Source organism: Fusarium oxysporum, chromosome 1 (assembly GCF_000149955.1).
Source record: "Fusarium oxysporum f. sp. lycopersici 4287 chromosome 1, whole genome shotgun sequence".
Taxonomy (NCBI): domain Eukaryota; kingdom Fungi; phylum Ascomycota; class Sordariomycetes; order Hypocreales; family Nectriaceae; genus Fusarium; species Fusarium oxysporum.
In genome coordinates this window covers 3,396,660-3,423,426 of record NC_030986.1, presented here as the reverse complement: position 1 = coordinate 3,423,426, position 26,767 = coordinate 3,396,660, and the positions used below count along the sequence as shown (strand labels likewise).

Sequence of the window (26,767 nt, the reverse complement as noted above, 5' to 3'; positions counted from 1 at the left end):
GCGTTCCGTTCTGTCTGTCTGTGAATTGATTTGCCAGCTGGACTGAAGCTTGTATCCAACAGTTCGACCTCGCTTTCAAATGCCTATCGCGCGAGCGACTTCTGCCGAAATTCTGCGTCACGATCTGGCCACTCAGGATTCCGTTCACCATTGACCCTGGATCTGCTGCCATCCAACAGGTCAGACCACGCTTGCGCACGCATGCCAGGCTTCCCCGGCGGCATTTATGTACAGTACATACTCTGCATTGCATAGCGCAGTGCGTGCATTGCAGGACTGTAGTATTAACCCCGATTTAGAGTTGCCTCGTTCTCAAATGAGGCCCGTCTCGAGGCCATTCCAAGTTACATTTCAATTTCAGCCAATTAGCAACAAATTAGCCATCTATGTCAATGTGCAGCAATACAGCGCATTGCCAACATCGCCCATCTTCAACCGCAAATATTACAAACGCTCACTTGTTGGAGGGCCTCTGCATTCATCATAAAAAGCAAACTGCATTTAACATCATGACATTATCATTCATCCTTGTCTTTCCTTCACCCGATTTTCTCCGTGATCTCAGATCAGCTTTGGCTGCCATACCCTACAACGATCCGATCACACCTCACATGTATGTATACTAAATAAATCTCATGATGTTGGTTGGACATGCATGCCATTTCAATTGCTTGGCTACGAGCTTGAGGGCCTTTCACCACAACGGCCGGCTCCAGACTTCAGTGTATGTACATACGTATATACACTTGCCCACCTACTTGATGTTCCCATGGATGGATCTGTGAATCGAAACATATGCTCGGTGTTTGACCGGGAAAATGAGTTTCCCACTAATACCTCTACATAACCGCAATAAGGCGTTTGTGCAGTGAGCTTAAGCAGCCACCTACCAACTTGACATTTGCCAACAAAGCATAGTCGGGATGTTTCAAGCAGGTAAACAAGCTCGATGTATCATAGGTTACGAATACCAAGCTCATATTTGTATTTATGTATATATATATAAACATCAATAGTAAAGGAAGTTTAGGTAAACCTTAATCCAAAAGGCAAGCACTTACGGCTTCTTTCTTCCTTCCTTGCTCGGGTGCTCCCGTGTGCGAATTACCTATTTAGGCAGTGCAACACCAACACCATTGAAATCTAGAATATAATGCAAAAAAGACTCAAGTCACAGACAGAATCATGAATGACTAAGACTGCAAACGGCCAAAAAATGACAGCTGATAGGCGCTGGAGACTTGCTCCCACCAGGGCTTGAACCTGAGACCTTCGCATTACCGGATACTCGGTTTGAAGTATTAGTACGACGCTCTAACCAACTGAGCTATGGAAGCCGATCAGCTGCTGCTTGTTGTTGAAGATTCGAAGGCATTCGCAATATATCAAAGTATGAAAATGCGTGGCGGCAAAGCTCTCATGAGCATGAAGAATTTCTTGACATACGAATATGTTGTTCATGAAGACAAAGAGCCTGGATCAAAGAGATGCCCAACATCGCAACAATGTGGAGCTTGAAAAGCAACCGAGATCCAGTGTTTGTTGCCTTTGTGCCAATAATAACTGTAATGCTCGCACTGATTCATATCTATATATGTATGTGTATCAGCAGCTGTATGATCTGTTGACTTGATAATAAGGTTATTGTATTTTTAGGCGTAGTTTATGTCGCCTTATATTGTGGTTGTATTTAGAAAACAGCTCGTGTTGCTGTATGTGTGGCTTCGGCATAACTCCTCTCTTGATGTACATGTATATGAATCAGATATAACTCAGAAGCTTGCTAGGAAAGTGAACAAGGAAAGGAGGAATAGTGAAGACCATCCGTAGCGGATAACTGCATCATGGGCGGACGGCAGCCTGCAGTTAACTCTTTCAAGTAACATAAGTGAACGTTGCCAGGCTATTCACATCCTCGTCACTGGACTGGTCACACTGTCACTTCGGCCTGGTAAATATTGCTGGAGGCCTTTACATGTAATCCCACGAACATAAACCCATCCTTTCCTTCATACTCTTCTGTCGTAAGATCTGACCCAGAAGTCATCAAGAAGTCAGCATAACCACTTTACTCTCAACTTGAACACAATATTCCCATCTCAGTCATGGCTCGACCCCTTGATGAAGATTTAGACAGTGATAGAGTTGACCGCTCCGGTGTCATCGTCCTCGCTCCCTCCAACTCGTCTGAATCTAGTAACAAGCATGTGACCCTCATGGATCAGTGGAACGATTACTTCAAGAAAGGCACCCTACAGGACTTCCAAAGACTTTGTGCCGATCTAGGCCTCCCGAGTGACCTTGCTAGCAAGATTAAATGCCGAGACGTAAGTTTTCAGATACCCATGATAACTGCCAGATGCTGATTTACTACAGGCGCTCAAGAGCATCAACGTCAACATTAAGCATTTCCTGCAATGTGAGACCAAGCCCGATGATGTCGAGCTCTTCAAGAATAGAAAGGAACTTATTGTTTGGACGCGCAAGAGGAAAGCTTTCTTCCCCCGACGCCAGCTGCCCAAGGGCAGTCCACTTCGGACGCTGTTGAAGCATATGTTCAACTGAACAATGCCTCGGAGAAGGATCAGACACGAGATGCTACATTGGATATTGAGTAGACCACCCATGGGGTGACAGAGGATATTGGTTGTAGATAATCATGCGCCGTTTTGTGTCCATTAAATATCTAACTCCTGATCTCCCAAAGCCTGATCTTCCCTGTGTCATTACCAACCGCCAACAAGTCACTCTGATTCCCAAACGCGACTGCTGTGATTCTTCCAAGAGGTGTCTGTTCCGTAGGCCAGTTACGGTACACTGTGCAAGTAGGTAGATGCACAAGGCGCAAAGCGTCCTTCTTATGTTGGCTTCCGAAAGCCATGAGCTGACCATCTGGTGAGAAAGCAATGTGTGTAATGGGCGTGACAAGCTGCTCGAAGACTCTTGTAGGTGTTGGACGCTCCTTAATAGAGACATCCTCCGACTTGAGTATGACAAGCTCGTTGCGATCGTAGATGTTGGTGATGCCGCTGTTAGAACCTACAGCGACCCATCGATCGTCACCCAGTAAAGTTGGACCCTGATGACCGCCAAGACCGAGAACAATACCACCAACACAACCCTCATCATGCCATATTCCCAAGAATGAGCGGCTCTCCATACTGTACTCGCCAACCTGGCCATCTCGACCAAGGATAGTCATACCGTTTCCAGTGCTCCACCAAGCAAAGTCTGCAATGCCATTCTGACTAGCAAGTCTGGCAGCCGAAATCCACTGCATAGATGTCGTGTTCAGAACGTTAATGATACCGCCTCCCTTTCTGGTAGATGCAACAATAGCCATGTATCGACCGCACGGGCTGAGCTTAAATCGCTCCATAGTCTTGTGCTCGAGCCTGTGGCCGAGGATCTGCGTTGTCTTTTGCACTGTTCCTGATTTGAGATCCCAGTGGTGGAAGTATTTTCGTCGACCAGCGAAGAACACCTTGTCGCCCCGAGGGTATAAGAACTCGGCCTTTCGAACATCGACTTGCTTGACTTGCACTGAAGTCAACTGAGGATTGGGTGTAGGATGAGCGGCGGGAGCGATGTGGTGGAGGTAGAGGACAGAAGCGGTGCTGGAGGAGAGGAGGACCGGGAACTCGGGGTGGAAGGAAAGGTTGGCGACGGGGGCCTTGTGCTTGTCTGGGATCTCTCGTGTGCGTTGGATGTCAATGACTTCGGGTCGTAAGCGCCTCTTCTTGGTTGATCCAGCTCCGGCCAGACTGTTGACGTCGCGAAGGAACTTCTCAAGAGGCTGGGCAGAAATCTCAGAGTCGGAATCGCTGTCTGCTGAAGAGTCAGACGCAGCGGATGATCGCCTTCGCTTGCCAGGTCGCCCATCTGCTTCGCGCGCCCACGATGGGAGGGGATTAAGTCGGAGGTACTGTTGTCGCAACCTTCTGCTGTACTCAGTTCCGCTCACAAGATCCTCGGCTTCCGTCTTTCGCAGCTTTCGTAACCGAGCGGCTCCAGCCAGGGAAATGGCCAGTCTATCGTCGTCGCTATCCTCCCATACAGGAGCGTTTCCATCGGTGGGCTTTGCTGCCTTTGTGACCTCTGCAGCGCCTGGTCCAGTACCGGTGTCGAACATGAACAGGTCCGCATCGTCGATTTCCTCCAGTCCAGGATCTTGCTCGACAAGCTGAAGGTCCCTACCCTCCGCACCCCAGCTGCTATCAAAAATCCCATCGTCTTTGAACAATTGCGCCCGGAAGCCTGCCTTGTTACCTAGAACAAGTCGCTCCAACTCTTCCTCGTCCGAATCTTTATCGTAGAGCGCAATGGTTGGCTTCTTTTGAGGAACCTCATCTTCTGAGTCAAATTGAGACTCGTTCTCCGAGGAGGAGGAAGATGAGGGATCTAACATCTCTTCGTCTTGTGGTGGCGCCATTGTTGTCCTTTGTCTCGCTGGAGTAAGTTTTGCAGTTTCTGGTTGGAAATGTTTATAGCCATGGAATTTTTTTAGAGGGTCCAGGCAGCCTTGCGCACGCGATTCTCTATGATAGGTTCTTTCATTTCAATACTAGTGGGGTCGTGACCAATCACAAGAGAGATTGAACGAGGCTGATATTGCATCCATATAAGAGAAGTAAGACTATTCGTAGAACCAATCAAACCTGGAAATGAAGCATTGTAATTTGCAAGCAGTGTAGAAGTCGAAACTGATAAGATTACTCAAGAATGAGCCTGAGTGAGCTTGGCGAGCCCACAGTGGCCTTCACAGGCTCCCATAACTTCGGATTTGGTGTCTAGCCTAAGTACCTTAGGTAGGATGATGGAAGTATACGCAGATGTGAGAGTTTAGGATGCTAGGAATTACAAGAATGCCTAAAAGAAAAGAAAGAAAAAACCAATTTCGGGTATTTAAATGTCCTTTTCCCACTATTCTGCTGCTGCCTGTGCCAACACACTTTCGAGTCTGTGTAGATCAGGACTCACTGACTCAGGAGACTTTAGTGTCAAACATGAGCCAGCTTGTGCAACATCAATGAGGTTTTCGACTTTGCCACCCTGGGCCAATCCAGAGATCAAAACACCGAAGAACGTGTCTCCAACCCCATTAACAGATACAATGTTCTGAACCTTTTCAGCTGCAGAGAAGAGTCTCATATAGAGCCCACCAACGCTGGGGTGGTCGCTCATTGAGCGAGCAAGGATGTACTCCTCGGAATCAGGGTTCTTCAGACGGGGATCATCTTTTCCGAGGATGGCGGTCAGGAGAACACCCTGAGGACCAAGTTTCGTCACAATAGTCGGAATATAAGGAAGTAGTTGAACAGACTGAACAGGAACACCAGCGTCAGTCAGCTCGGTTGAAGTCATCTTAACAAACCGATCTCGGGCACCTCGCATGCCAAAGGCGTCGATGATATCGAACCACTCTGGAGCCTCAAAGTATCCGTTATCACGAGCTGCGGAGTACATGGCTGCCAGCTCGTAGCTGTTGGGAGAAGCGATGTCTACTGTGGGCTTGGGGAAGACTCGAAGTTTCGGGTGTCCTTTCTGAGGACAGAAAAGGTTCATAGACTTGGCTGTCGATACTGGTTCGAAGGCAATCTTGCAGTCTTGGTCTTGGCCAGCCTTGAGCCATGCTCGAATATCTTTCTCGCTCCAATTACCATCCACTACCAACCACTTGGGCTTGGTTCCCCGGACGGCAGACTTCCAATATTCGGGAAAAGAGTGGTTTGTGAAGATGCCCATATCGGCCATAGCCATGACTAGATTCTTGTTTGCATCATTGACAGCAACGTACTGAGCCGTTCTATTAGAGCCGTGGTATTCATGGCCTAATTGTCGAATGTAGGTAGTGTCAAGGCCGGAGGCTTTGAGTCCATTAAGAATGGTCTTGCCAGCACTACAGCACGTCAGTAAGGGTCAGATCTCAATACGAGAGGACGCTTACACGTCATCACCAACCATGCTACAGAGCCGTACTCGAGCATGTTTGCTTACAGAGTGGGCAGCGAGAGCTACATTATGGCCGACACCTCCAATTGACTGGCTGATACTAGATGGATTCGAGGTGTGGAGGACGGGTGAAGCGTCACCCGACTTTGGGGCATAGTCACAGCTTAGATCAACAGCAACGGAACCAGCGACAAGGATATCGGCCTTACTGTCGGACGTTACTTCTGGCCCCTTGAGCTCAGTGGGAGCAGGAGATGCAGGTGCAGATGCAGATGAAGCGGCAGAATATGAATTGCTATAGCTACGATTAGATTCACGTCCGAGACCATTCATCGCTGCACTTACAAAGTCTTGACTGGCTCAGAACCAGAAGACAACAATTTTGAGAGTTCGACAGCGATGTTGGTGGCCCGGGTGATATTGGACGTTACCAGCGCCTTGTTGGCGATAACGGCCTTCTCTCCTGTGAGCTCCTTGATTCTACCCAGGATATACGGAGTGTTAGCGTTGCCAGTGAAGCCCTTCTCATTGGCTTCCCTGACAGCCTGTTCGATATAAGCCTGCATCTCAGGCGCAGGAATGCCAAATTCCTCCGGGATTGGGTTGGCGAAGAGCAAGCCTGACTCAATACCAAGCTTCTCCTGGGCCAGAATGATAGCAGCAGCCTCCTTCTCGGTATGGACAACAGAAGGACTCTTGATGCCGCTATCACGAGCCCAAAAAGCAGGGAAATCAATCTTTCCAGATCGTCCGTCTGAAAAGGTCGAAACATGGGCACCCTGGGTCTCGAGGAACTCCAGTGTCCTGGGAATATCGAGGAAGCCCTTGCAGCCGGCGCTGATGACAGCGACTCGGGTTCGGCCAAGTTCAGTGAGATCAGCAGAAACATCCATTGAGTCATGACCTCCGCGGTGGACGCCGCCGAGACCACCAGTGCCGAATACTCGAATGCCCGCAAGCCTGGCGAGCAACATAGTTCCTGATATGGTGGTGCCGCCATGAATCTTCTGTCCTGTCAAGCCCTGAAGCAAATCTCAGTCAGCCTTGCAGCCTTTGTATATCAAAGGTGTTGACTGTGAATGCGTTGTTGCACACATGAGAGGCATGACCAACATCAGTACCTAGGTTGACTTACCATTCCCGCGAGGTAGGCAATATCTCTCCTGGACGCCTTGACAGCGTTTCCACTCTCAATCATACGAATGATATCAGATGCTGTTGCTCCAACAGTAGGAACACCATCAACAATGGCGATGATGGCGGGAATACCTCCATTGCTGCGGACAAGATCTGAATGTTGGAGGGCGAGTTCATTGCCCAGGGCTCCGTGAGTGTAGATAGTTGACTCAAGGGCAACGATGGGTTTGTTAGTGGCAACAGCGTCTGTGATTTCGTCCGAGACCTTGAGCAAGTCCTTGACACCAGCCAAGGAGGAGCTCATGAGGCGGCGTTGAGAATGAGAGTAGACCGGCCGAGTTCCGGCTCCGGAACAGCGCCGAAGGACGGAGCCGTGCCGGGCGATGAGACTTGACAGCCGCATGTTGGATTTGCTGTACTGAGTGAAATGCAGCAGTACACGCCAATGAACAAGGCCGGTTGAAGTCCCTGAGTTTCAGATTGAAGAACGACGTGTTTGAATCAAGATTTGATGTTGTTGAAGTCGATTACCTTTACTGAGAGGAGGGGTTGGAGGAACTGACCTGACAACCTGAGTTAGCGCTAGAGCCGGGCAATGAGAAGAGCCTCGGATCACAATTATTAGCGATTACTTTTAGAAGCCAATGATTCCCCTATCGTGAGATATCTTCTGTCACGATAAAAGAAAAGAGCTCCACAGCCGCCAATTTGGTAGAGGATCTTTTGCTCTGAGCAGGCGGTGTTGGTGGTTCTTAGCTCTTGGCTATCGGGGGGCTCCGCCGGTAAATGCCCCTCTGAGGATTCATTGGCTCTCAAGTGGTACTGGGGGAAGTAATTCCGCTACCAGTTGGAGATGGAGAAATTAATGACCTCCATTGAAGAGCCAAAACGTACATTTTGCATTCTTGTTATTTTCAGCTCTAACTCTCTTCTTCAGACTGGGAAGTACTTACGTAGCTAGGTCCCTGCATTTTAGTTCAGATGATGATTGAATCCTTGTCAAGTTGATTCTGAACCATGGTTGATGCTCATAATACGCTGCAACACTATAATATGAGCATGGTTTAACGATTATACTATGTAAGTCTGGTATTCATGAATCAAAGCTATTTATTACCAAGTAAGTCTTAAACCCGAACTCGGAATGCCATCAGTTCAAGATAAAAGGCATAGAAACAATCATTCATCCTCATTATCTATGTTCTTAGCCTTATCCACCGGTAAAATACCCTTGTAATCTCACTTTTATCAAGGACCAAGCCCCCGTTCTCAAACACCTCCCAAGGATTTTGCAGCTGTATTGGATACTCGGCCAAGCCCAATTTCCGGTTTCAAAAAGTAGATGTAGTCATTTTGAATCCTGTGCCGTATTTCCCGCGATGATGAATTTGTTGTTGCGGTACCATTTTCTCACACCTCATTTTTGCCAGGACTTGTATAGCACTTGATACTAGGGCAATGTTATCATCAAAGCAACAACTGACAGCCGTGCTGCTCCTGGCTGGGCGCGCGCTGGGACTGAACTTTACGATTTCTAATGGCCAGATCTTTACACCTGGTTTTGTGGTGCTGGATGCCCCTCAACCGAACACGCCCCTTGGAGGGGGTAAGTTGACATTACGCCGTCGACGATAGCTTCGACAGACTGACATTGTTGATACAAGATACGTTGCACGTCGCTATAGATGTGACCGCCAACGGCAAGCTGCCGTTGCCGCCGCATGACGAAGGTGACGACAACCAGATCTTCAGTATCGAGATGTTCCTCTACAGTTACATGACAGGTCGCAACTTGACCATCTCCAATGGGACGGCGACCGCTAATAACGCAAGTCTTGGGGAGATCATGGCCCAAGAACCAGGCAGTACGGTCAAGCACATTAACTGGGTGTGGCCTGACTGTCTTGTTGGCGATGGAAATCCTGGAGGAGACAGTGATCGCGGTGTTTACAACGTGAGCCATACTTGTGTACCCTTGCTAGAAGATGTTCTGACAATATACACAGATTTCCATCCGACAAAACTTTAGGCTCAACGGTGATGACCACTATACCATCTTCGACGTTCCAATCAACGTCACCAATTCGATTCCTGAGGATGATGATCGGCCGTCTTGCGATGAGCTATCGAATGGGATACTCTCGCCCGAGGAAATTGACGCAGAGGCAGCTAATAAAGTGGGCGTTTTGTTTGCGCCAGGTGACTCGACCGAGCTTGATGCCAGTGGTGAGGATTCGAAGGGATCTGCCCTTGATTCGAAACTAGCGGTATATGCTGGATTGGTGAGCTTGTTCATGGCGATCTAATTGTAAAGATCCTGATTAGCCTCTTAATATTCTGATACCCCCTAACTTAAGAAGCGCAAGCTCTTTTACATAGTATATTGCATTCCAGCAAACTTGTTTCAGGAATCCATTCTTCGTTCAAATGCTCTCGAGCCATAGTAATTCACAGTCCCAAAGTCTGAGTGTGAAAGTTGAAACAGCTCGTCTTAGATTGCCACACATCTTCAAATTCCACTAACCAATGCAGGTTACCAAATCGCCATGTCAACCATCATCTGCCATGCCAATTAAGGAATCATCCCCATTCAGTATAGCTGTAAGGCGATCGAATTGCGGGGTCACCATGACGCCGAGGAACAATTCACAACAATCTTTAACTCATGATAGTCCGGCTTGGCGCAAGCAAAGATGTTGTTCGGTAGGAGCTGCTACGAGAACCCCGACGAATAGGTTTTTGACTATTACCCCAGATTTGTCATCCCTGCGAACTACTGCAGTGAGCAGCGAGTTGGTAGCTGTTCGTGGAAAAGGACCTCGGTTTGCATGCTCCATCATGAGAACCATGCATCAAGCCCATTCCCCCTCCATAAGAGATGCCTATGCGCATCCGAGGCGCAAAGTGCGTTGTTCGAGTACTTGAGCTGCTCTCTTGGACCTGTGCACTGCTTGTTTTTCATATGGAAAAGTAATCGTATCTCGGTGTAATCTGACCACAAAATATTGGCTTACACCAGACTCAAACGCCATCATGCCGATGCATCAAGGACTCATCCCACGAGAAGGCTTTTGCGCTGACGTTGTACTACGACTCATTCGTCAGACTGCTCTCAACCCAGCTCTCCTACTTCCACTCGTGCTGTTCGCTCGCCTCACCAAGAAGGGCCAAGACCTATCCATTCTTCATCCTAGCGCCTCCGGTCACCTCAAGACACTATTCTACGTTGCTCTGGCGCGATGGGCCAGCGGATGGTGGTCCGATAAGACCAGAAATAACTGGGTTGACGACAAATATGACTGGAAGCGCGAAGTTGTTCTCGTAACAGGTGGCGCAGGAGGTATTGGAGGGCGAATTGTGAAGCTTTTCGAGGAAATGGGCGTCAAAGTTGTCGTTCTTGATGTTCAGCCCATGTCTTTCGAAGTTTGTATGTTATCTTTTTATATCTGACCCCAGATCAAGCTCAGAATAGCAGGAGGAGGCTGACTTCATACCCAATAGCGGCCAACGTGCACCACTTTCGATGCGACCTACGATCGCCCGAAAACGTCGAGGCCGTCGCCGAAAAGATTAGGGCTGAGGTGGGACATCCGACCGTCGTTATCAACGTGGCTGGAGTTGTCAGGGGCAAGACTATCTTGGAATCTCAGCCAAGCGATATCCGCTTCACCTTTGACGTCAATACCTTTGCGCCCTTTTGGATAGCAAAGACATTTGTTCCTGATATGGTCGCTAAAAACCACGGCATGGTTGTAACCCTGACATCTTATGCGAGCTGGTTGACAATTCCTAACCTGGTAGACTATGGTGCTTCAAAAGCAGCTGCTTTAGCTTTCCACGAAGGCTTGACCGCTGAGTTGACTACCAGATATAATGCGCCCAAGGTCAGGACTGTTATCGTCCATCCAGGCCCCACCAACACTGCTCTTTTCAAAGGATACTACCAAAACACTGACTTCTTGATGCCACCACTTGCACCCGAGTCAGTGGCCGATGCAGTGGTTAGGCAGGTTCTCACAGGGCGTAGTGGGCATGTTGTGATTCCTGGCACGGGTACCATTCTGGCTGCTTTACGTATGCAACCTGACTGGTATGCAATTCCCGTGAGAGCCAAGGCAGAGGCATATATGAAGAACTTCAGTGGTCGTCAAGTCATTGAGGATGTGGATACAGCCATTGAGAACGATGGTGAGGAGAAGGAAGCTGACGGGAACGCAACCGCCAGTACGGTTTTGGTGTCCTGATTAAGACTGCCTTGTTACTAGAATGTTGCGGATGAATTGTGGTTGCTATTGCTTCATTTTGCCATATTGTACCGCGTATACATCATCACATTGTATGTGACTAATTGTGGTAAGTCACACAGAACTGGTCGTGATATCATTGATTCTCACTATCAAGGAATGTAATCCCAGCATATGGTGACTGATAAATGGAACACTAGAACATTGAAGACATTGTGAATGATTGTCTTCTGCAATACTATGCAGTTTCCATACGTGTCTACTGAGGTAGGGCCCATGAGTTTCCAACAGAGATACTTGATAAACTCATTCTCGAGCCAATTCAAAGTGTCACTCCTCACTACAAGACCCAAGGTCCGATTGAAAAGGGCGTGCGTGGGAGCTCGGGCTGCCCAGATACCTAAGTCCGAACCAGCCTGTGCGTTATAGGTCATCCATGTAATAGAGTACCATTGTGTTGGTGATGTCCCAGCCCGGATGTTATGTCATGTTGGTGGTGCCAACTGACTGATTTGAGAGCACTCAGACATGCCGCTCTAGTAGGATGCATATAACGCGCGGCATAACTCGAGTGATAGCCAGGCATGAGCCGATATAATGATGCGATAAATGAGTCAACAGATTGGCATCCAGGACTTGGGTTGGCTCCAATGCGGAATACTCCCAATGGGTGAGCTGGCGGCAAGGCACCTACAGACAAGATGAGATGAGAGACGTCGCTTACGCTGCACTGCGCAAAAGGATCAGCTCCGATGTTGATACATATACAATATTTGTGATGAGTTTGACAGCTTGCATATGCAATCGAGGTGAAAAGGGGGACCGTTCTGCCAGATACCTTGCTCAATTGTATATCATGAGATGATCATCGTTCGCTGCATGTCGTGGTGAAGGGCTCCATCGTCAGCTCAACTGCCTGAAATGTGGCAGCGTAACATGTAGGGCATGGGTCTTTGCAGACTGTACCCAGGGTTCATCCTGGACAGGAGATGGCAGACTATGAGAATTTGAGAATTTGAGAAAACTATGTGGCTGTCCGTTTGAGTAACCAAACGGCGTTGAGAAAATTGCAACACTGGCAGGTTGCGTTGAATCTGCATGCTAGTCCCTAATTCAGCATCATGCTTGCGTCTTCTGTTGCACAGGACGATATCAGGTACATAAGCTGAGCACTGAGCTAAGACCTGCATGTATCAGTTTGAATCTGTGTGTTACTGCCAGCAGATCCATCCCATCTAAGTCAATGAAACGGTTCCTATATATAACACAACTTACGGTGTGGCTTTGCTGGATATTGTCAATTCCCCGACTTTAGACAACTTCAGCTGATAACCTACAGGACTTAACCAGATCTATCATTGACTTACAAAACTTCAGACAAAGACCGGGGAAACCGGTGTCAGATGGATGGATCGCATCCGCTCGCGGTGCTTGATAATGACACCGCCCGAGAACGGCCTCATCCTGGTTCAGAGACCCTGAGTTCCTGTCGGCGTATTGGAGAAGAGGCAAAAGGAACTTAATAACATGCGATGTCAGACCCTGATACTCCATCGTTCATGTCCTGACCGCAGCCAAATCACTGGACCAAAGCTGAAAAGGGTATAACAGGTTAGCAGATGCGGATTGAATATTGTACGAGAAGCCCATCTACGTACATAACAAGTGCATGATCCTTGCTGCTGTCAGAGCAGTAAACACACAATCTGGTACCAGACACACCACGTTTTCATCGGAGACTAGAAGCCGCAGAAGTGGATTCTTTGACGAAACAGTGCGAGCGTGTGGCACGGGTTCAACGTCTTTTTTGTCTTGGTCCAAAGTGTCATTGTACAGTAAAGGAGGAGAAGGTGGTGGTGTTGAGGATTGGTCTAGGTCTTGGTGCATGACCTGGTCCGTGGTCTAGCCTTCTAGACCTTCTTTCTAGCGGTGTTATTTTCTGCCATTGATTTGTCACTATTTGTTTCAGAGATATCTACACTTTGATATAAATGTTTGTGCTCGGATCTGGTTAAAAGTGATGATGCCAACCGGGCTGTTTCACCTATTTTTTCTTCAAAACTTCCGGTGCTTTGGCTTTGGGGTTGATAAAAGCATTCAATTCATCAATTATCGTCCAATCACATGCTATATCGTCAAGCGGGGACAGGTCCAGAGACAGCATGTGGATCCCTTCAAGTTGCATTCCAATAGGAAGGACCCATTGAAAAAGAGTGAACGAGCTTGGCGGAAGCATTTGAGGAAGGGCCCTGGAAGTTAGACCCAGTTGAACGTGTCAACCGTGTTCTGAGTGGACCGTGTGGCAGCGAACCAGCAAAATCTCCCGCGAAATCAGCCCATTTCTTGTCTCCTCGTCAGGTCTGGCGTCGCCTGCCTCCGCCTGCTGTCGATAATCGTGTCATGCCATTTTTTCTGCTCCAGGCAATTGTGACCCCATCTCACTTGCCCTTGTTGCCCTCGACCCTGCGCCGGTCCTTCCCATCCATTCTCTGTCTCTCTTTTTGATCCATGTAGGTCAGGGCATCGTAGCACCCTGGTCGTCGCTTGCCATCAACCCCCGAAATCCGGTATCTGCCCGTTCGTGGGTGCTGTATTTCCTATATTTGACCTTGAGGCTCGGAATAGCTTCATACTTAGCCCCTCTCTTATCCTCTCTTCACCTCGGTGTCCCTCTTCGTGCTCCGTCGTCCATCGTCTGTATCTTCGTTTCTGCCATCACTGCGGCCGTCTCGTCCACCTTGTTCGCCATTCTCATCGTAGTCTGCATATCTGCACAAACCCTTGTCGTCTCAGTTGTAGCTTGTCAGTCAGATTCAGCCTGTCCAATAGTTACTCGGCCATTCTGCCCCGCGACCTCGAAAACCCCATACACTTACCGATCGATCTGTTCTATCATACATATCCAATTAATACTACTACGCGACCTACTCGAAATCTCCAAAACATCTTACGACATATCCAATTTTGCGACTTCGATCTTGACGACCTCTTCTCATCCGGCGATATCGGGGAGTTCACATAACACCCCGGGTGTGATACGCACGGCACTCGATAACTGAGTGGACGGACTTCCTCAGAGAATATCACCTACTGAATATCTTTTGCTTCCCACACACCTCGTCGTTTGTCGCCAGCCTGATCGTTTGCGGCATCTTCTACCTTGACTCAGAAGCTTCCGCCGCCTTTACCTCTCGCAACTACTGCCGGACGACACTCTGTCAACAATTTGAACCGACAGAGGTCGTCCATGATCTTGTGATCTCCCAAAGACTTCCACTGTAACATGGTGCCTAGCATTGTCCAATCTGACGACATGGATCAAATGGAAATCCCCTTTCCAGCACATCGTGAGCGCCAGGAAGGCTCTCCTCCTCCCTTTCAAGATCCTCTGGCTCTTCTTCGCAGTCTTCCTGAGCCTCCGCTGGAATGTCAAGTATGTGTTGTTGGCGCAGGACCTGCCGGTCTAATGTTGGCCGCAAACCTGACCAGATTTGGCATCAACGTTGAGGTAATCGATGATCGAGCCGATCAGACGCCCGTGGGAAGGTAAGCTTATCACCACGATTCAATTGTACCACTGAAACAACCCAATTGACCTCGAAAATAGAGCCGATGGCCTTCAGCCAAAGACGATCGAAACCTTCCGACAAATGCGACTATCAGATACTTTACTAAAACAAGGTGTTCGTGTCTTCGATATCGCATTCTGGCGTAGCACCGCTGACGAACCTCTTCGTCGACTTGGTCGCGAAGTCCATTATCCCCCTATTATCGATGTTCTCGACCCCTATATTCTTCTAGTCCATCAAGGTATGGTCGAAGGGCTGTTTCTTGAGGATATGAAAAAGCGTGGCAAGGAGGTCCGTCGAAACATGGCTTTTGAGTCGTACAGCGTCCCCGACAACAAGACTGGTCCCCTCCAAGTCAACTGCCGTGCCAATGTCAATCAAGACAAGCGTTCGGTTCTGACTCAATACCTGATTGGATGTGAGTGGTAAACCCTCACACTTATCATACGCTCAGAAACTGACATTACTACTTAGGTGACGGTGCACACTCCAAGGTTCGCAAGAGTATCCCCGATGTCAAGGCTGTCGGCATGTCTCAGGCTGCCATTTGGGGCGTTCTCGATGGCGAACTGATTACCGACTTCCCCGATATTTGGTCCAAGACGCTCGTCTACTCACAAGAGCACGGTTCCATTCTCATCATTCCTCGAGAGAGGAATATGACTCGTTTCTATATTGAGCTGAAGGCTGGTGCCAAATTTGATCGCCGCGATCTGGGTCAGGAGTTCATGATGAAGCGCGCGAAGAAGATCATGGCGCCGTTCCGCTTGGACTGGAAGTACGTTGAGTGGTTCGGCCGGTATCAGGTTGGTCAGAGGGTTGCTAGTCGCTTCACTGATGGCCACCTGAGGGCGTTCCTGGCTGGTGATGCCAGCCACACCCACTCTCCCAAGTCAGCACAGGGTATGAACACCTCAATGCACGACTCGTGGAATTTGTCGTGGAAGCTGAACCTTGCGGTTCGAGGCTTGGCCAAGCCAAATCTTCTCGAGAGTTACGAGGAAGAGCGGCGCAAGATTGCCCTGGACTTGGTTAACTTTGACTATGAGCATGCGAACCAAATTGCTGGTGGCGACGCCATTGCACTCGCTGAGAACTTCAGGACCAACGTCCGTTTCATTTCCGGAATTGGTGCTGAATATGGTGAGAATGCCATCAACAGACCAGGAATTGGAAACAACCATTTTGTAATGGGAGACGCCAAGCCAGGTTGCCTTCTGCCTCCCGCCAAGGTGACTCGATATATCGACTCCAACCCTGTGGATATCCAGCTTGACATTCCTATGCTCGGCCAGTTCCGAATCTACCTTCTTATGTGGGATGTTCAACAATCAGCACCGTTTCTGCAGACTTTCTGCCATGCTATTGCAGGTACAGACTCCTTTATTAGCCGTCTATCTGCTGCAGCTAGCGCTTCTTATGCTTCTCAACCCCGAGCACCAGCTCCTGAGGATGTTTATTCCCGACCTGAGCGATACACCGTTGTCAGCCACCTCTTCACTTTTGGTCTTATCAGTAAGTTCCTTCGCATCTTGTACTTGGAGATCGCTTGCTAACAAGTCAATCAGCCACCATGCCCAAGACGGAAATTGAAATCTCAGATCTCCCACCTCTTCTGCAAGACAGCCGTTGGACCTTCTACCTCGACGACATTCCCGATCAGGACACCCGTGGCTCCCTGTGCACTAACAAATGGCTCGGCAGCCTGGGACCTGGCGAGGTAGCCATCGTCAATGTTCGTCCCGATGGTTATGTCGGCTCGATAGGTCGCTGGGACTCAAGCCTTGATGAGTCTGGTGTTCAGGCAGCTCGATGGCTCGATGAATATTATGACGGATTCATGAAAATTCCAACGCAGTAAGCTCGGAGGGGATCATGAGTTAATATAGAGGACCAGCCAAAGCCCACGCAACCCTTAGACTCGCCCGTACTCTATCTGAAATTCTTCGAGAGCCATCTAAGGGACAAGAGATCCCCATGCACATTGGCATTTTCGAATTCTTATATCCAGGAGTACGGAGTTGTTGACAATATTTTATCATCCTTGATGCAAACTCCTACAGTGCCCAGCTTGGGCCTGCATCATCATTGAAAAGAACTAAGCAGGACGGGCCAATGTGGCCCGATCAACCACCACTAACAGAAGGAGGAGGGACCAGGAAGGCATATGTAGAGACGGACGTTATTATGGGCAATAGAAGAGGGCCACCAACACAGTAAGATCGATCGCCAGATGGGCGTAATCTTGCTCATATCACGACACGCTTGGTAGTTAGTCACTACTCATATCATGGAATCTATTTTATTTATCAACCTGCATCATTGTTCATTATCATTATTCATTATTATTATGATGTTTTACCGCCATACATACGATCCCACATGTTCTCTTTCTTATCAGCTCTGAATACATGAAGATAATGTAAGCCAGAGTCTGTGCTCAGATGTCTCTATCTAGAGCTGCTTTCTAAAGTCCCTAAACCACACTGGTTCATCTGGGGTCCTCTCTTACCAGCCGTTTTTCTTCACCACGCATCTCTCTAGTCATCTATTAGTCGTTCTTCCAATCCTGCGCCTCTTCATAGGGGCTGGGTGGGATGACTGTTCTACATCTGGCACTCAAAAATATTTTGAGAGTGCCAAGAACATATATCTCACGTGTGGCATAGTGAAAACGACGAAAAGAGATTGCAAAATGAGTAAGACACATATAGCGAAATAGAATGAAGTTTCCGATGTTTTTGAAATTTCATGACACTCGGCTGAGCCCAACAGCCTGACTATTGCCCTTATTATGCTAGCAGATATGCATTCTACATCAATATCCCGTTTTCCATCTCCCGTTTTTGCCTGCTCGCTTTTCCTTTTAAAACAAATCCACCATCTGAGTTGTTGCCTGATTATTGTTGGGTAGGCATGGAAACATCAGCCTTTTTAGCAACGGCATCAGCACTCTGCCATAGAGCTGTGACAGTCTTGAGCTGAGTGTAGAAGTTGATGCCAGGCTTTCCGTAGAATGTGCTGGCACCGCCACCAGCAATAGACTTCTTGTTACCAGTGAAAGAGAACATGGGCAGAGGGACAGGGATAGGGACATTGATGCCCACCTGACCAGCCTCAATGTTCTTGCGGAAGGTCTCGGCAGTAGCACCAGACCTGGTGAAGATAGCAGTACCATTACCATACTCGTTCTTGTTAACAAGGTCGATAGCGTCATCAATGGACTCTGCGTTGAGGCAGACAAGGACCGGGCCGAAGACCTCCTCCTTGTAACAGGTCATGTCAGGTGTGACATTGGTGATGATGGTAGGGCCAACCCAGTTACCGTTAGGGTACTTGCTGGGCTTGTAGCCACGGCCATCGAGAAGAATAGTAGCACCCTCCTTCTCGGCAGACTCAATGAGCTTCTCGATACGCTCCTTGCTCTGCGGGGAGATCACGGGACCGAGATCGGCGCCCTCCTCGAAGCCACCATTGACGTTGAGATGCTTGGCTTGCTCGGCGACCTCGTTGAGCCACTCCTTGGTCTCGCCAACCATAACAAGAGTGCTCAAAGCCATGCAGCGCTGACCGGCAGCACCGAAAGCGGCACCGGTAATGGAGTTGATGAACTGGTTCTTGTTGGCATCAGGAGAGACGACAGCGTGGTTCTTGGCGCCCAGGTTGGCCTGAACACGCTTGCCATTGGCGGAACCACGGCTGAAGATGTACTCGCCGGCCTTGTTACCACCAACGAAGCTGATTGCTTTGATAGCGGGCTCATCGAGGATGAAGTCGACGGTGCGGTGGGCACCGTGAATGATGTTGACAACACCCTCGGGGAAGCCAGCCTTCTGGACAAGCTCGGCAATGATCATGGCAGCACCGGGGTCACGCTCAGAAGGCTTGAGTATGAGGGTGTTTCCAGTGATGGTGGCAATAGGGATGCACCAAAGGGGAATCATGGCAGGGAAGTCTACACATTAATTAGCTAAGGGATGTTGCTAGGGAGTCGCCGATTACTCACTGAAGGGGCAGATAGCAGCGGTGACACCCAGGGGCTCACGGTAGGTTCGGGTCTCCATGTCCTTGGAGACTTCAAGGACCTCACCCTTGAGAAGCTCTGGGGCGGCAATAGCAGCCTCAGCGACCTGAAGACCACGAAGGACATCACCCTTGGCATCAGCAAAGGTCTTGCCTTGCTCGAGAGTAATGCTGGCAGCGAGGCGGTCCCAATTCTCACGAATAAGCTGGACAAATCGGAACATGATCTGCTGTCGAGAGATGACAGTAGTGTTCTTCCATGACTTGAAGGCCTTCTCGGCGCTTGCAACGGCAGCCTTCATCTCAGCGTCGGTCATCTGAGGGACACGAGTAACGAGCTCGTTGGTAGCGGGATCGTGCAAGTCGATGTACTTATCGGTCGAAGACGAAACAAACTTGTTGTCAATGAAGTAGGGAGTATCGACCGCCTCGACCTTTGCGTGAGTGGTAGGATAACTGCTGGCGGTTGAGGCCAGGGCAGCCGTCACAGGCTGAAGCTGCTTGCTTGTCGCATGAATGCGCCTGGCAGCGACATGGGACGAGCCGCTTGTGATGTTAGATGAGGCGAGGAGAGAGGATCGAGAAAGGGCGGGAGTAGATCGGCTGGAAGCACCCAGGCCGCGAGAGATTGCGCGACGCATGATGTTGATGATGAAGATGACAGTATATGAGGCTCAAATACGTTGTGTGTAAGTGAGAGGGACAAGAGCTAGGAGAGGGAGAGCGATTGACCTCGATAACTTCCAATGAAGCAACAAACAGGACAGAATTCAGGAGGTCATGGGTTCTCTAGACTTTTATACTGAGAAAGTGTCCCGGCTATGTCAACGGTGCGGAGGCAATTGGAGTGGCGTTCATCTGAGAAGGTCACCACTTGCAAGCACCAAAGGCGAGTCAGTGCGGGGCGGCAAGAGCAACTCATGATAAGCTAGCAACTTGCCCCAAGAGCTGGGCTGACATTTCTGGAAAGTGTGGGGTAATTGCCGAGTGAGCTCCGGCTTGTCCGCTGGTTACCGTCAATGCCGATGGATACCACGGTCTGAGGTTTGTCTCCCAATTCTAGTCTCCTACTGGTTGAGATTGCCGGCCAGAAACTAGATCTCTCACTGTATTTGTTCGTCTCCTTTCGCCTGCCTAATTGGGAAACATATCTATCTCAAGTCACCTGCCACTTCGATTCCTTTGACCTTTATCTATCGGACGTCGGGGTCACCTTCCATGATTCTCAAACGTAAATGGATGTTTATGGAGGGCGTTCGTCTTCTCAATATCGATCTAGGCTGCTACTGGACACCCTTATCTGTAAATGCACGCCGATTTCGGTGAAAGAGAAAAAACCAGATTTAATACTTGTCGAGTTGACCTACTGTAAATACGAAACTACCTTAAACAAACCGAGATAATAATGCCAACGCCTTGCTTCACAGTACCTCTTGAGTGGTCTAGACATATGGAACACCACGACGAGTCATGAACCGATGAAGAGTGAGGTCAGCCTGAAAAGCTATCAATTGTTCGATATCCCTATCGCTGCTCTGATGCGCCAAATCAATCAATCAATCAATCGTGAGAATTGTGTACATTTCCTTCCAAACTTGCTTCTCTTCTTACCTCCACAGGTTCTCCGTCCGCTTTTGAATATCACTCCACCCGATACAACTGACCATCTGAGATTATTTTCTCTTTTTCCTTATGACTGGCTGCGGGTAGTGCGCTTGTTAACAGCGCCCTTGACCTGCTCAGCGCCGGTAGCGGTGGCCTCAGCAGCCTTATCCTTGACCTGCTTGGCCTTGTCGGATGCCTTTTCAGCAGTCTGCTGAACAGCGGGTGACTTGCCAAGGTTGAACAGAACAGCGATGAGGCCAGCGGCACCAATGATAATGGCGGCAAAAGCTCCAGCAACCTCAGGGACGAACTTGATGGCCTCGATGGGGTCCTGAGCGGCAATGGCCTTGAAGAGCTCGACCTTCTCGGTGATGTAGTGAACAGGGTCATCGAGGAACTTGAGGTCGCTGGGGGACTTAGGCTTGTCCTCCTGCTTAGGCTTGTCGGCATCGAAGAGGGCCTTCTCGATGGGGTGCTTGACACCAAAGGTCTCCTCAGCGAGCTTGTTGGCGTCCTCAATGGAGTGACCAATGTAGATGTTGTCAAAGAGAATATCATTCTGCATAGTCCAGATCTCGAAACCAATGGCTCCCATGGGCTCGAAGTTGGCAGGGTTCTTGTCCTCAAAGTAGTCGGGGTTCTTGATCTTGCGGGGAGCCCAAGTTCCCTTGTATGCGGGGTTCTCGATGTAAGGTGCAGTCCACTTACCCTTGTAGTCGGGGTTGCGCTTCATTGGCTTGGTCCACGGGCCGCAACCAGAGGCGTCGGCACACTTGGGGTTGGGGACGGTAGGGGCGATCCAGTCGCCGTCCTCCTCGTCATCCCAATCATCTGGCTTCTCGGCCTCAGGGTCGGGGATGGTGACGGGCTCGTTCTCGAGCCAGTCCTCAGGTTTCTCAGCTTCCTCGTCGACAATCTCGTAGGGGGCATCCTCGTCCCAATCCTCAGGCTTCTTGGCCTCAGGATCGGGAATGCGTGCTTGGTCAACCCAGTCCTCAGGCTTCTTATCGTTTGCATCATCAATCTCGGCCGGGGGGTTGACAGCGGGGGTGAAATCCTCCAAGAGGCTGCCGGTCTTGACCTCCTCATTATTTTGCTTGATGACGTAGGTGTTGTTGGGATGAACGATCAAGGTGTAAAGCTCGGTGGTCTTTGTAATCTTGGCGGTGGGGGGAGAATCGAGATGCTTCTCCTCATACTCGCCAGTCTTGGGGTTCTTGTGGTTGAAAATGAAGTGGACTTTGTTGGTGTGGCCACACTTGTCGGGACCGAACATGATCACGTAGGGGGTTGTGTTTGCGAACTCTTCCTGATGGAGAGCCTTGTTGTCGCGAAGGAGCTTCATGTAAGCACCACCACACTCGAGGCCATCTGGGAGCAAAAATGTCAGCATGCGCGATCACTGAGTGGTATTCCAGAGTCATGCTTACTTTGCAGCTTCACCTCATACTGGACGACGAGGGTGTTGTCCTTGTTGTCAATCTTCTTAGGGAACTTGGCGGAAATAGCATGGTGCGCCGCAGGGTTCTTAACAACAAGACCTTTATCGCCCTCGATGCCCTTGTACTGTACGGGCTCTTCAACGGCCCACTCGCCAACATAAGCCCATTCCTCCTCGGAGCCAGATGTGTCCTTCTTCGCGTGAGAGGGCTTCCATCGCTGGTCCCAGTCATCGGTGAATTGCTCAAGGAAGTCGGCCTTGACAACGGTCGGCTGTAAGGGTGGGTTAGCTATCAATTGACTGGGACAAGAGCTCATGAGGAGGAGCTACATAGCCCCATACATGAGCTAGATTGCTCATTAAAAAAAAACTCACGGTGAATGTAGGGAGCTTGTCGGGAACAGAAGGGGAAGCCTTCTTGATGTCCTCGGCGTGGACGTTGCCCGTAAGCATGGCAGCCGACATGGCCGCTGCAACAGCGTTGAGCTTCATGATGAAGGAAGTGACGGAGTAACTTGAGCAGAGAATTAAGGACGTCACCAGAGGCTGCGAAAGAGGAGGAGCAGGAACACAATAAAAAAAAGACGTGTGACTGAGAAAAAGTGTATGCTCGATGAGGGTATTCCCAGCGCTCGAGGAGATAAGAGGTCCAAGAGTAAGGTGGAATGTAGAATGGGGAGTGAAGAAGCGAAAGGTGGCGTCTTAACAATGAGTGGAGAGCTCTGTCTTAGTGTTGAGGACACGTAGAACGAAGAAGCTCAGAGCCGCCTAAATTTCAGGGATCACGAACAGGTGCAGAGCGGGGGTCGTGGCCCGGAGCCACTAAGGTTGGAAGAAGGAAGGTGCGGATGCCGACTGTCAGGTACTCCCATCCCATGGAACGGGGGGGGGGGAATCGACGGAAGCCTCACAGCCTTGGCCTTGTAGTTACAGAATAGGTCACGTCCCACAGAAGGCTCGAGAAGAAGACAGCTGTCCATGGAACAATTGGCGGGATGGATGGTTAATTTCACAAGCGTAATAAGCCTCAACTTTAAAAAAACAAAATAAAAATCGTCTAAGCAAGTCCAAGAGGCATAACCGTGTTTACAAGAGTGCACAAAGCCTTGGTTGGATCGTTCTTTGGGCTTCAGTATAAAAGCAACTGCTCGACCAATAGTAAAGTTCGGAATCTTCAGTACCTTATACTTCTGAACGAAACAAGGAGGTGTCTACAGTGGCTTGCTAGTCTTTAGATTGGTCAACGCAAAGGATGTGGACTATGAGCTTTGAATTTATCGATAGAGATTATCCTTCTCCACATTACCTTAATCATAAGTGACATCAGTCAGTGGTAAGAAATCTGTCCACGGGTTGTTTAACAGCTACCCTATGGACTGATGACTGACACGGAGCAGAAGCTTGAAAGTGTTCGAGGGCGGCTCCCAGCACCGAACTAGTGTCTCGAAAAGGGCCTGACAAGACAGCAACAAGATCAAGCACAGACATGGAACACTGTGGCGTCAAGGGTATTACTGCAATCAAACTGTATTTGAAGCCGATTCTTCTGTCATGACGCATCTATACAAACATTAGCGACACAGGAAGACTGTTCGGTATGCAAACAACTCTCGAGGAGGTCCTTTCGAAATACAACTATCTCGGGATTGAAAAAATTATGATAAAACGATTGAGTTGGACTCGGGCTTTGACTTCATCGTAAGACAATCATTTCGCTTGTTTCAAGCTAAACCCTCAAGCACCCGATTCGGAAACTGGAACCAATCACAGAACGACACCCCACAACCAATACAACCTCTGTGGTCGTGTTGTGTGTTGTGTTGTGTTTTGTTCTGTTCTGACTTCAGGTTAATTGGAAAATGCACATCAAGATAAGGTTACGCAGAGCGCAAACAAAGAGGTATTGTATTGATGCTCGTGTCGAGCCGTATGTGAACGCGCAAGGTGTCCCAATAATTTGTCCATGAAAAGTCGATCCGGCCCAAAGAGGCCTTCGTCATGATGCCCAACATGTATCACATTTGAAATCAAACTCCAATCATTACCGCTCTAGAGCAAACCCATTAAAATCCTTCCATTCTATCAACCAGATGTCCAAAAGAGGCGATCCAATTTACAGAGCGAAGACAGCGGCGACGAGACCGAGGAGAGAGACACCACCAACGAGGGCGGTAGCAGCATTGCCAGTCTCGGAAGACTGAGCAGCGGAGCCGGAAGCAGTGCCGGAGGCAGATCCAGAGGCGGTCTCAGAGGCGTCGGTAGCGGTGGCATCAGACTCAGAGGCAGAAGCGGTGGCGGTGCTGTCCTCATCGGAGGCAGTCCCGGTGGCCTTGGAAGCAGCAGACTCGGCAGCGGAAGAGGCCTTGTCCTTGGAACCAGCAGCGCCGGTCTCCTGGGGAGTACCGTCGATGGTCTTCCAGTAGTTGTTGGCGATACAGTCCTGGAGACAGACAGAGTACTTCTCAGTATCGGAGGCAGAACCCTTGCCCTTGGGGCAGGCGGCAACACACTCGGTGGTGGCGTTGATGTTCTTCTCATCGGGAGAGGGGACCTGTGGAATCATCGTCAGACCGGTGTTTTTCTGTCCACGAGAAATGGCGTACTTACAGTGATGCAGTAAGACTGGCACTTGACATCACCAGCATCACAGGCGTCAAGGCAGTCAAGCTGAGACTGTTGAGCGGGAGAGACAGAAGCAGTCTTGCTCTGGGCAGCGGCCATGGTGGCGAAAGCGCCGGCAACGAAGATGGAGGTGAAACGCATGCTGATGGATTTCGAGTTTGTTGATATTAGAATTAGTAGTGTAAAGTAATCGAGATAGATCTCAAAGCGAAAGTCTGAAGTAGAATTCTTGTCTTAACGAACGACGGACGGATGACAACGAGGGTGAAGAGGAAGGGAAACAAGACCACGCGACGGGGTAGCCAGGTCCTTTTATGAGTCGAGTCCTCAACTGGACGTGGACGGTTTGCAAAGGGGCATCCACACCATCAAGCCAATGACCATACCACCACCGCTTAAGCCCAAGCAAGCCTAGACAAGGCAAAGCAAAGTCTCAGACCCCCAGGCCAGGCTAGGGGAAGCCGTGAAAGTCACAGGCTCACAGGTGCAGGCACAGGCACAAGTCAACAAGACTGACCTGAGGTGCAGGCAAACCGCGCCAAGCTAGCCCCCGGCTCATCGGGAGATAGGGGACCCATCAGGACCTTCACATTTTGCTTGTCAATGGCTCGAGGTGGGACATGGAGGAGCATGGACGGACATGGACATGGGGTGAGGGAAGAGAGGACCCATCATGGCGCTAGGATTAGGATTGGAGCCATTGAGGATCCATTTTGTCTGATCAGGAAGTGCAAGAGACGGGGAGGAGAGAAACGAAGTATCCATCACCTTCTCGGGGATGCTATTGCTGTCGGCCGTAGACACAGAGTACGCATGATGCACATTCGGGGTTCCGTTGGTATCATAATAACACAACAGAAAAAGGGTGAGGGGGATTTTTGGGTATGCCACGCAAACCCCCTCACACAAGTCCACGTCCACGTTGTGACACAGGCTTGGGCACAGTACATGCAGTTGGACGACAACAAAGAAAGGACAAGCACAAGCACAAGCACAAAATTAGAGTGAGTTGCAGTCGGTTCGGACTGTAGCGAGCGAAGAAGAGGAGCCTGAGGAGGTAGGCATGCGGTACCTGCTCCGTAGACGACTGATGTGATGTGATGTGATGTCGATCGATGTTCGTTTACTTTCTGGTCTGGGGAAGCCCGCCGACATCAATTTTAAATTTGCAAGCCATGATCCAAGAGGCTGCCACTAATTTGCCGTCCCTGTCCTGCGTTGACTAGGGGAAGAAACGACCATTTGCCAGTTGAGCTGGGTGATGTTCCTGTAATTCCGGCTCAGCGCAGATCTTGCATCTCACCCTTCGTTTAACAATTCTTTTTCGGCTCAGATGATTGAGGATGGTCATGTTGTGAGTGGACTCGCCAGCGACCGTAACTAACAAAACTTATGATGGATGGGAAAAGACGTTGGGAGATAAAAACACAAGCGACCCACACATATTGGATGGATGATCCTCCACTTGCTCATCCATCCATCCATCCATCATGGGGGAGCTTCGCCTCCAACAGCTCGTGTTGCCAGGCGACATGACCACCATCTGCCGTCCTTTCTTACATGTGTGGTGTTTTCTGCTTTCCACCACCACTGATGAGCCCTCCTAATTTGCACCTTCAAAGGTGACGGGGACACGGCTGTTCTTAGCGCGCCTAGATTACTGCACTAGCATCGGATCTCTCCAAATCGATTGGATTCGAGGTTGTCTCAGGGGGTGACCCTTGGGGCTAGACAATAATAGACCAGGCCTCCATTTTGGGACAAAGGGGTGGGCGGAAGTGTGTCCGAGACGAGACTTTGTAAACCATCAACCAGACTGAGCCAGTGAGTGAGTGTTATTTGCAAAGTGTTTGCAATCCAGCCAATACAATGTAAACAATAACACACTTGACGATTTGTTTTCTTCTTCACACTATGAGTGAATAAAGAACAGACTGGAAAGCCATGGTCTACTACTGTAAGTTAGCACCATACCGGCCAGCTCAGGGAGTCGAGGCCGCTTTGGAGGGCTTGGCCAGAGTAATTAAAACGGCCTATTTTCATTGGCGTACATGTATACATTTTGTTTGGCTATCACCAGCGTCATCTCAATGCACTGTCACTAGGTTAAAATAGACTACATGCTCAAGAACTCAACAAACTCAAACTCTCCTCTTCCCTCAAAGGGATAGGCA

At 49.4% G+C, this 26,767-nt stretch overlaps 9 protein-coding genes and 1 non-coding gene across 16 annotated transcripts; 4 read left to right on the top strand and 6 right to left on the bottom strand.

The window, feature by feature from the left end:
* Positions 1–1,242: 1,242 nt before the first annotated feature.
* Positions 1,243–1,337, bottom strand: FOXG_17901. The gene has a single exon. It is a non-coding gene; the product is annotated as a tRNA-Ile (tRNA).
* Positions 1,338–1,946: 609 nt separating this feature from the next.
* FOXG_17900 (uncharacterized protein) lies at positions 1,947–2,711 on the top strand. The gene is made up of 2 exons (XM_018397909.1): positions 1,947–2,327; positions 2,377–2,711. The coding sequence occupies exons 1-2, from the start codon at positions 2,106–2,108 to the stop codon at positions 2,563–2,565; spliced, it is 411 nt and encodes a 136-aa protein (XP_018232669.1). The 5' UTR covers positions 1,947–2,105; the 3' UTR covers positions 2,566–2,711.
* Positions 2,464–4,465, bottom strand: FOXG_00571 (uncharacterized protein). The gene has a single exon (XM_018377018.1). The coding sequence runs from the start codon at positions 4,430–4,432 to the stop codon at positions 2,687–2,689; it is 1,746 nt and encodes a 581-aa protein (XP_018232668.1). The 5' UTR covers positions 4,433–4,465; the 3' UTR covers positions 2,464–2,686.
* Positions 4,466–4,599: 134 nt separating this feature from the next.
* Positions 4,600–7,845, bottom strand: FOXG_00570 (uncharacterized protein). Of its 3 annotated transcripts, XM_018377016.1 has the most exons (5): positions 7,706–7,836; positions 7,088–7,652; positions 6,298–6,974; positions 5,948–6,247; positions 4,600–5,899 (listed from the first exon to the last, which is right to left on the bottom strand). In XM_018377016.1, exons 2-5 carry the CDS (start codon positions 7,490–7,492, stop codon positions 4,924–4,926), a joined length of 2,358 nt encoding a protein of 785 aa, XP_018232666.1. In that variant the 5' UTR covers positions 7,493–7,652; positions 7,706–7,836; the 3' UTR covers positions 4,600–4,923. The 3 variants fall into 3 exon arrangements, with proteins under 3 accessions (XP_018232666.1, XP_018232665.1, XP_018232667.1); XM_018377015.1 differs by having other exon boundaries at positions 7,088–7,845; XM_018377017.1 differs by having other exon boundaries at positions 6,298–7,845.
* Positions 7,846–8,271: 426 nt separating this feature from the next.
* FOXG_00569 (uncharacterized protein) lies at positions 8,272–9,572 on the top strand. Of its 2 annotated transcripts, XM_018377014.1 has the most exons (4): positions 8,348–8,695; positions 8,754–9,043; positions 9,096–9,397; positions 9,450–9,514. In XM_018377014.1, exons 1-3 carry the CDS (start codon positions 8,548–8,550, stop codon positions 9,393–9,395), a joined length of 738 nt encoding a protein of 245 aa, XP_018232664.1. In that variant the 5' UTR covers positions 8,348–8,547; the 3' UTR covers positions 9,396–9,397; positions 9,450–9,514. The 2 variants fall into 2 exon arrangements, with proteins under 2 accessions (XP_018232663.1, XP_018232664.1); XM_018377013.1 differs by having other exon boundaries at positions 8,272–8,695; positions 9,096–9,572.
* A 190-nt stretch (positions 9,573–9,762) lies between these two features.
* FOXG_00568 (uncharacterized protein) lies at positions 9,763–13,609 on the top strand. The gene is made up of 3 exons (XM_018377012.1): positions 9,763–9,792; positions 9,845–10,516; positions 10,591–13,609. Exons 2-3 carry the CDS (start codon positions 10,123–10,125, stop codon positions 11,331–11,333), a joined length of 1,137 nt encoding a protein of 378 aa, XP_018232662.1. The 5' UTR covers positions 9,763–9,792; positions 9,845–10,122; the 3' UTR covers positions 11,334–13,609.
* Positions 13,610–13,629: 20 nt separating this feature from the next.
* Positions 13,630–19,764, top strand: FOXG_00567 (uncharacterized protein). Of its 4 annotated transcripts, XM_018377008.1 has the most exons (4): positions 13,630–14,879; positions 14,941–15,320; positions 15,377–16,417; positions 16,471–19,764. In XM_018377008.1, exons 1-4 carry the CDS (start codon positions 14,617–14,619, stop codon positions 16,761–16,763), a joined length of 1,977 nt encoding a protein of 658 aa, XP_018232658.1. In that variant the 5' UTR covers positions 13,630–14,616; the 3' UTR covers positions 16,764–19,764. The 4 variants fall into 4 exon arrangements, with proteins under 4 accessions (XP_018232658.1, XP_018232659.1, XP_018232660.1 ...); XM_018377009.1 differs by having other exon boundaries at positions 15,377–19,764; XM_018377010.1 differs by having other exon boundaries at positions 13,630–15,320.
* FOXG_00566 (methylmalonate-semialdehyde dehydrogenase (acylating)) lies at positions 17,571–19,835 on the bottom strand. Its single transcript, XM_018377007.1, has 2 exons — positions 18,909–19,835; positions 17,571–18,857 (listed from the first exon to the last, which is right to left on the bottom strand). Exons 1-2 carry the CDS (start codon positions 19,564–19,566, stop codon positions 17,803–17,805), a joined length of 1,713 nt encoding a protein of 570 aa, XP_018232657.1. The 5' UTR covers positions 19,567–19,835; the 3' UTR covers positions 17,571–17,802.
* A 376-nt stretch (positions 19,836–20,211) lies between these two features.
* FOXG_00565 (calnexin) lies at positions 20,212–22,793 on the bottom strand. Its single transcript, XM_018377006.1, has 3 exons — positions 22,347–22,793; positions 21,961–22,243; positions 20,212–21,901 (listed from the first exon to the last, which is right to left on the bottom strand). Exons 1-3 carry the CDS (start codon positions 22,461–22,463, stop codon positions 20,616–20,618), a joined length of 1,686 nt encoding a protein of 561 aa, XP_018232656.1. The 5' UTR covers positions 22,464–22,793; the 3' UTR covers positions 20,212–20,615.
* Positions 22,794–23,380: 587 nt separating this feature from the next.
* On the bottom strand, positions 23,381–26,454 carry FOXG_00564 (uncharacterized protein). The gene is made up of 2 exons (XM_018377005.1): positions 24,579–26,454; positions 23,381–24,522 (listed from the first exon to the last, which is right to left on the bottom strand). The coding sequence occupies exons 1-2, from the start codon at positions 24,732–24,734 to the stop codon at positions 24,085–24,087; spliced, it is 594 nt and encodes a 197-aa protein (XP_018232655.1). The 5' UTR covers positions 24,735–26,454; the 3' UTR covers positions 23,381–24,084.
* Between the last annotated feature and the right edge of the window lie 313 nt (positions 26,455–26,767).

What these genes read in the sequence shown, in the direction of transcription:
- FOXG_00571 (XM_018377018.1), bottom strand. Translation starts at nt 4,432, where the DNA reads ATGGCGCCACCACAAGACGAAGAGATGTTAGATCCCTCATCTTCCTCC.
- FOXG_00567 (XM_018377008.1), top strand. Translation starts at nt 14,617, where the DNA reads ATGGTGCCTAGCATTGTCCAATCTGACGACATGGATCAAATGGAAATC. An exon ending in GATCAGACGCCCGTGGGAAG is followed by an intron (nt 14,880 to 14,940) that starts GTAAGCTTATCA and finishes CCTCGAAAATAG; the next exon opens with AGCCGATGGCCTTCAGCCAA. An exon ending in GACTCAATACCTGATTGGAT is followed by an intron (nt 15,321 to 15,376) that starts GTGAGTGGTAAA and finishes ATTACTACTTAG; the next exon opens with GTGACGGTGCACACTCCAAG.
- FOXG_00569 (XM_018377013.1), top strand. Translation starts at nt 8,548, where the DNA reads ATGTTATCATCAAAGCAACAACTGACAGCCGTGCTGCTCCTGGCTGGG. An exon ending in GAACACGCCCCTTGGAGGGG is followed by an intron (nt 8,696 to 8,753) that starts GTAAGTTGACAT and finishes TGTTGATACAAG; the next exon opens with ATACGTTGCACGTCGCTATA. An exon ending in GTGATCGCGGTGTTTACAAC is followed by an intron (nt 9,044 to 9,095) that starts GTGAGCCATACT and finishes CAATATACACAG; the next exon opens with ATTTCCATCCGACAAAACTT.
- FOXG_17900 (XM_018397909.1), top strand. Translation starts at nt 2,106, where the DNA reads ATGGCTCGACCCCTTGATGAAGATTTAGACAGTGATAGAGTTGACCGC. An exon ending in GCAAGATTAAATGCCGAGAC is followed by an intron (nt 2,328 to 2,376) that starts GTAAGTTTTCAG and finishes GATTTACTACAG; the next exon opens with GCGCTCAAGAGCATCAACGT.
- FOXG_00568 (XM_018377012.1), top strand. Translation starts at nt 10,123, where the DNA reads ATGCCGATGCATCAAGGACTCATCCCACGAGAAGGCTTTTGCGCTGAC. An exon ending in GCCCATGTCTTTCGAAGTTT is followed by an intron (nt 10,517 to 10,590) that starts GTATGTTATCTT and finishes CATACCCAATAG; the next exon opens with CGGCCAACGTGCACCACTTT.
- FOXG_00570 (XM_018377015.1), bottom strand. Translation starts at nt 7,492, where the DNA reads ATGCGGCTGTCAAGTCTCATCGCCCGGCACGGCTCCGTCCTTCGGCGC. An exon ending in TTGCCTACCTCGCGGGAATG is followed by an intron (nt 6,975 to 7,087) that starts GTAAGTCAACCT and finishes GATTTGCTTCAG; the next exon opens with GGCTTGACAGGACAGAAGAT. An exon ending in AGCATGGTTGGTGATGACGT is followed by an intron (nt 5,900 to 5,947) that starts GTAAGCGTCCTC and finishes GACGTGCTGTAG; the next exon opens with TGCTGGCAAGACCATTCTTA.
- FOXG_00565 (XM_018377006.1), bottom strand. Translation starts at nt 22,463, where the DNA reads ATGAAGCTCAACGCTGTTGCAGCGGCCATGTCGGCTGCCATGCTTACG. An exon ending in ACAAGCTCCCTACATTCACC is followed by an intron (nt 22,244 to 22,346) that starts GTGAGTTTTTTT and finishes CCACCCTTACAG; the next exon opens with CCGACCGTTGTCAAGGCCGA. An exon ending in GTATGAGGTGAAGCTGCAAA is followed by an intron (nt 21,902 to 21,960) that starts GTAAGCATGACT and finishes TTTTGCTCCCAG; the next exon opens with ATGGCCTCGAGTGTGGTGGT.
- FOXG_00566 (XM_018377007.1), bottom strand. Translation starts at nt 19,566, where the DNA reads ATGCGTCGCGCAATCTCTCGCGGCCTGGGTGCTTCCAGCCGATCTACT. An exon ending in CGCTGCTATCTGCCCCTTCA is followed by an intron (nt 18,858 to 18,908) that starts GTGAGTAATCGG and finishes ATTAATGTGTAG; the next exon opens with ACTTCCCTGCCATGATTCCC.
- FOXG_00564 (XM_018377005.1), bottom strand. Translation starts at nt 24,734, where the DNA reads ATGCGTTTCACCTCCATCTTCGTTGCCGGCGCTTTCGCCACCATGGCC. An exon ending in GCCAGTCTTACTGCATCACT is followed by an intron (nt 24,523 to 24,578) that starts GTAAGTACGCCA and finishes ATGATTCCACAG; the next exon opens with GTCCCCTCTCCCGATGAGAA.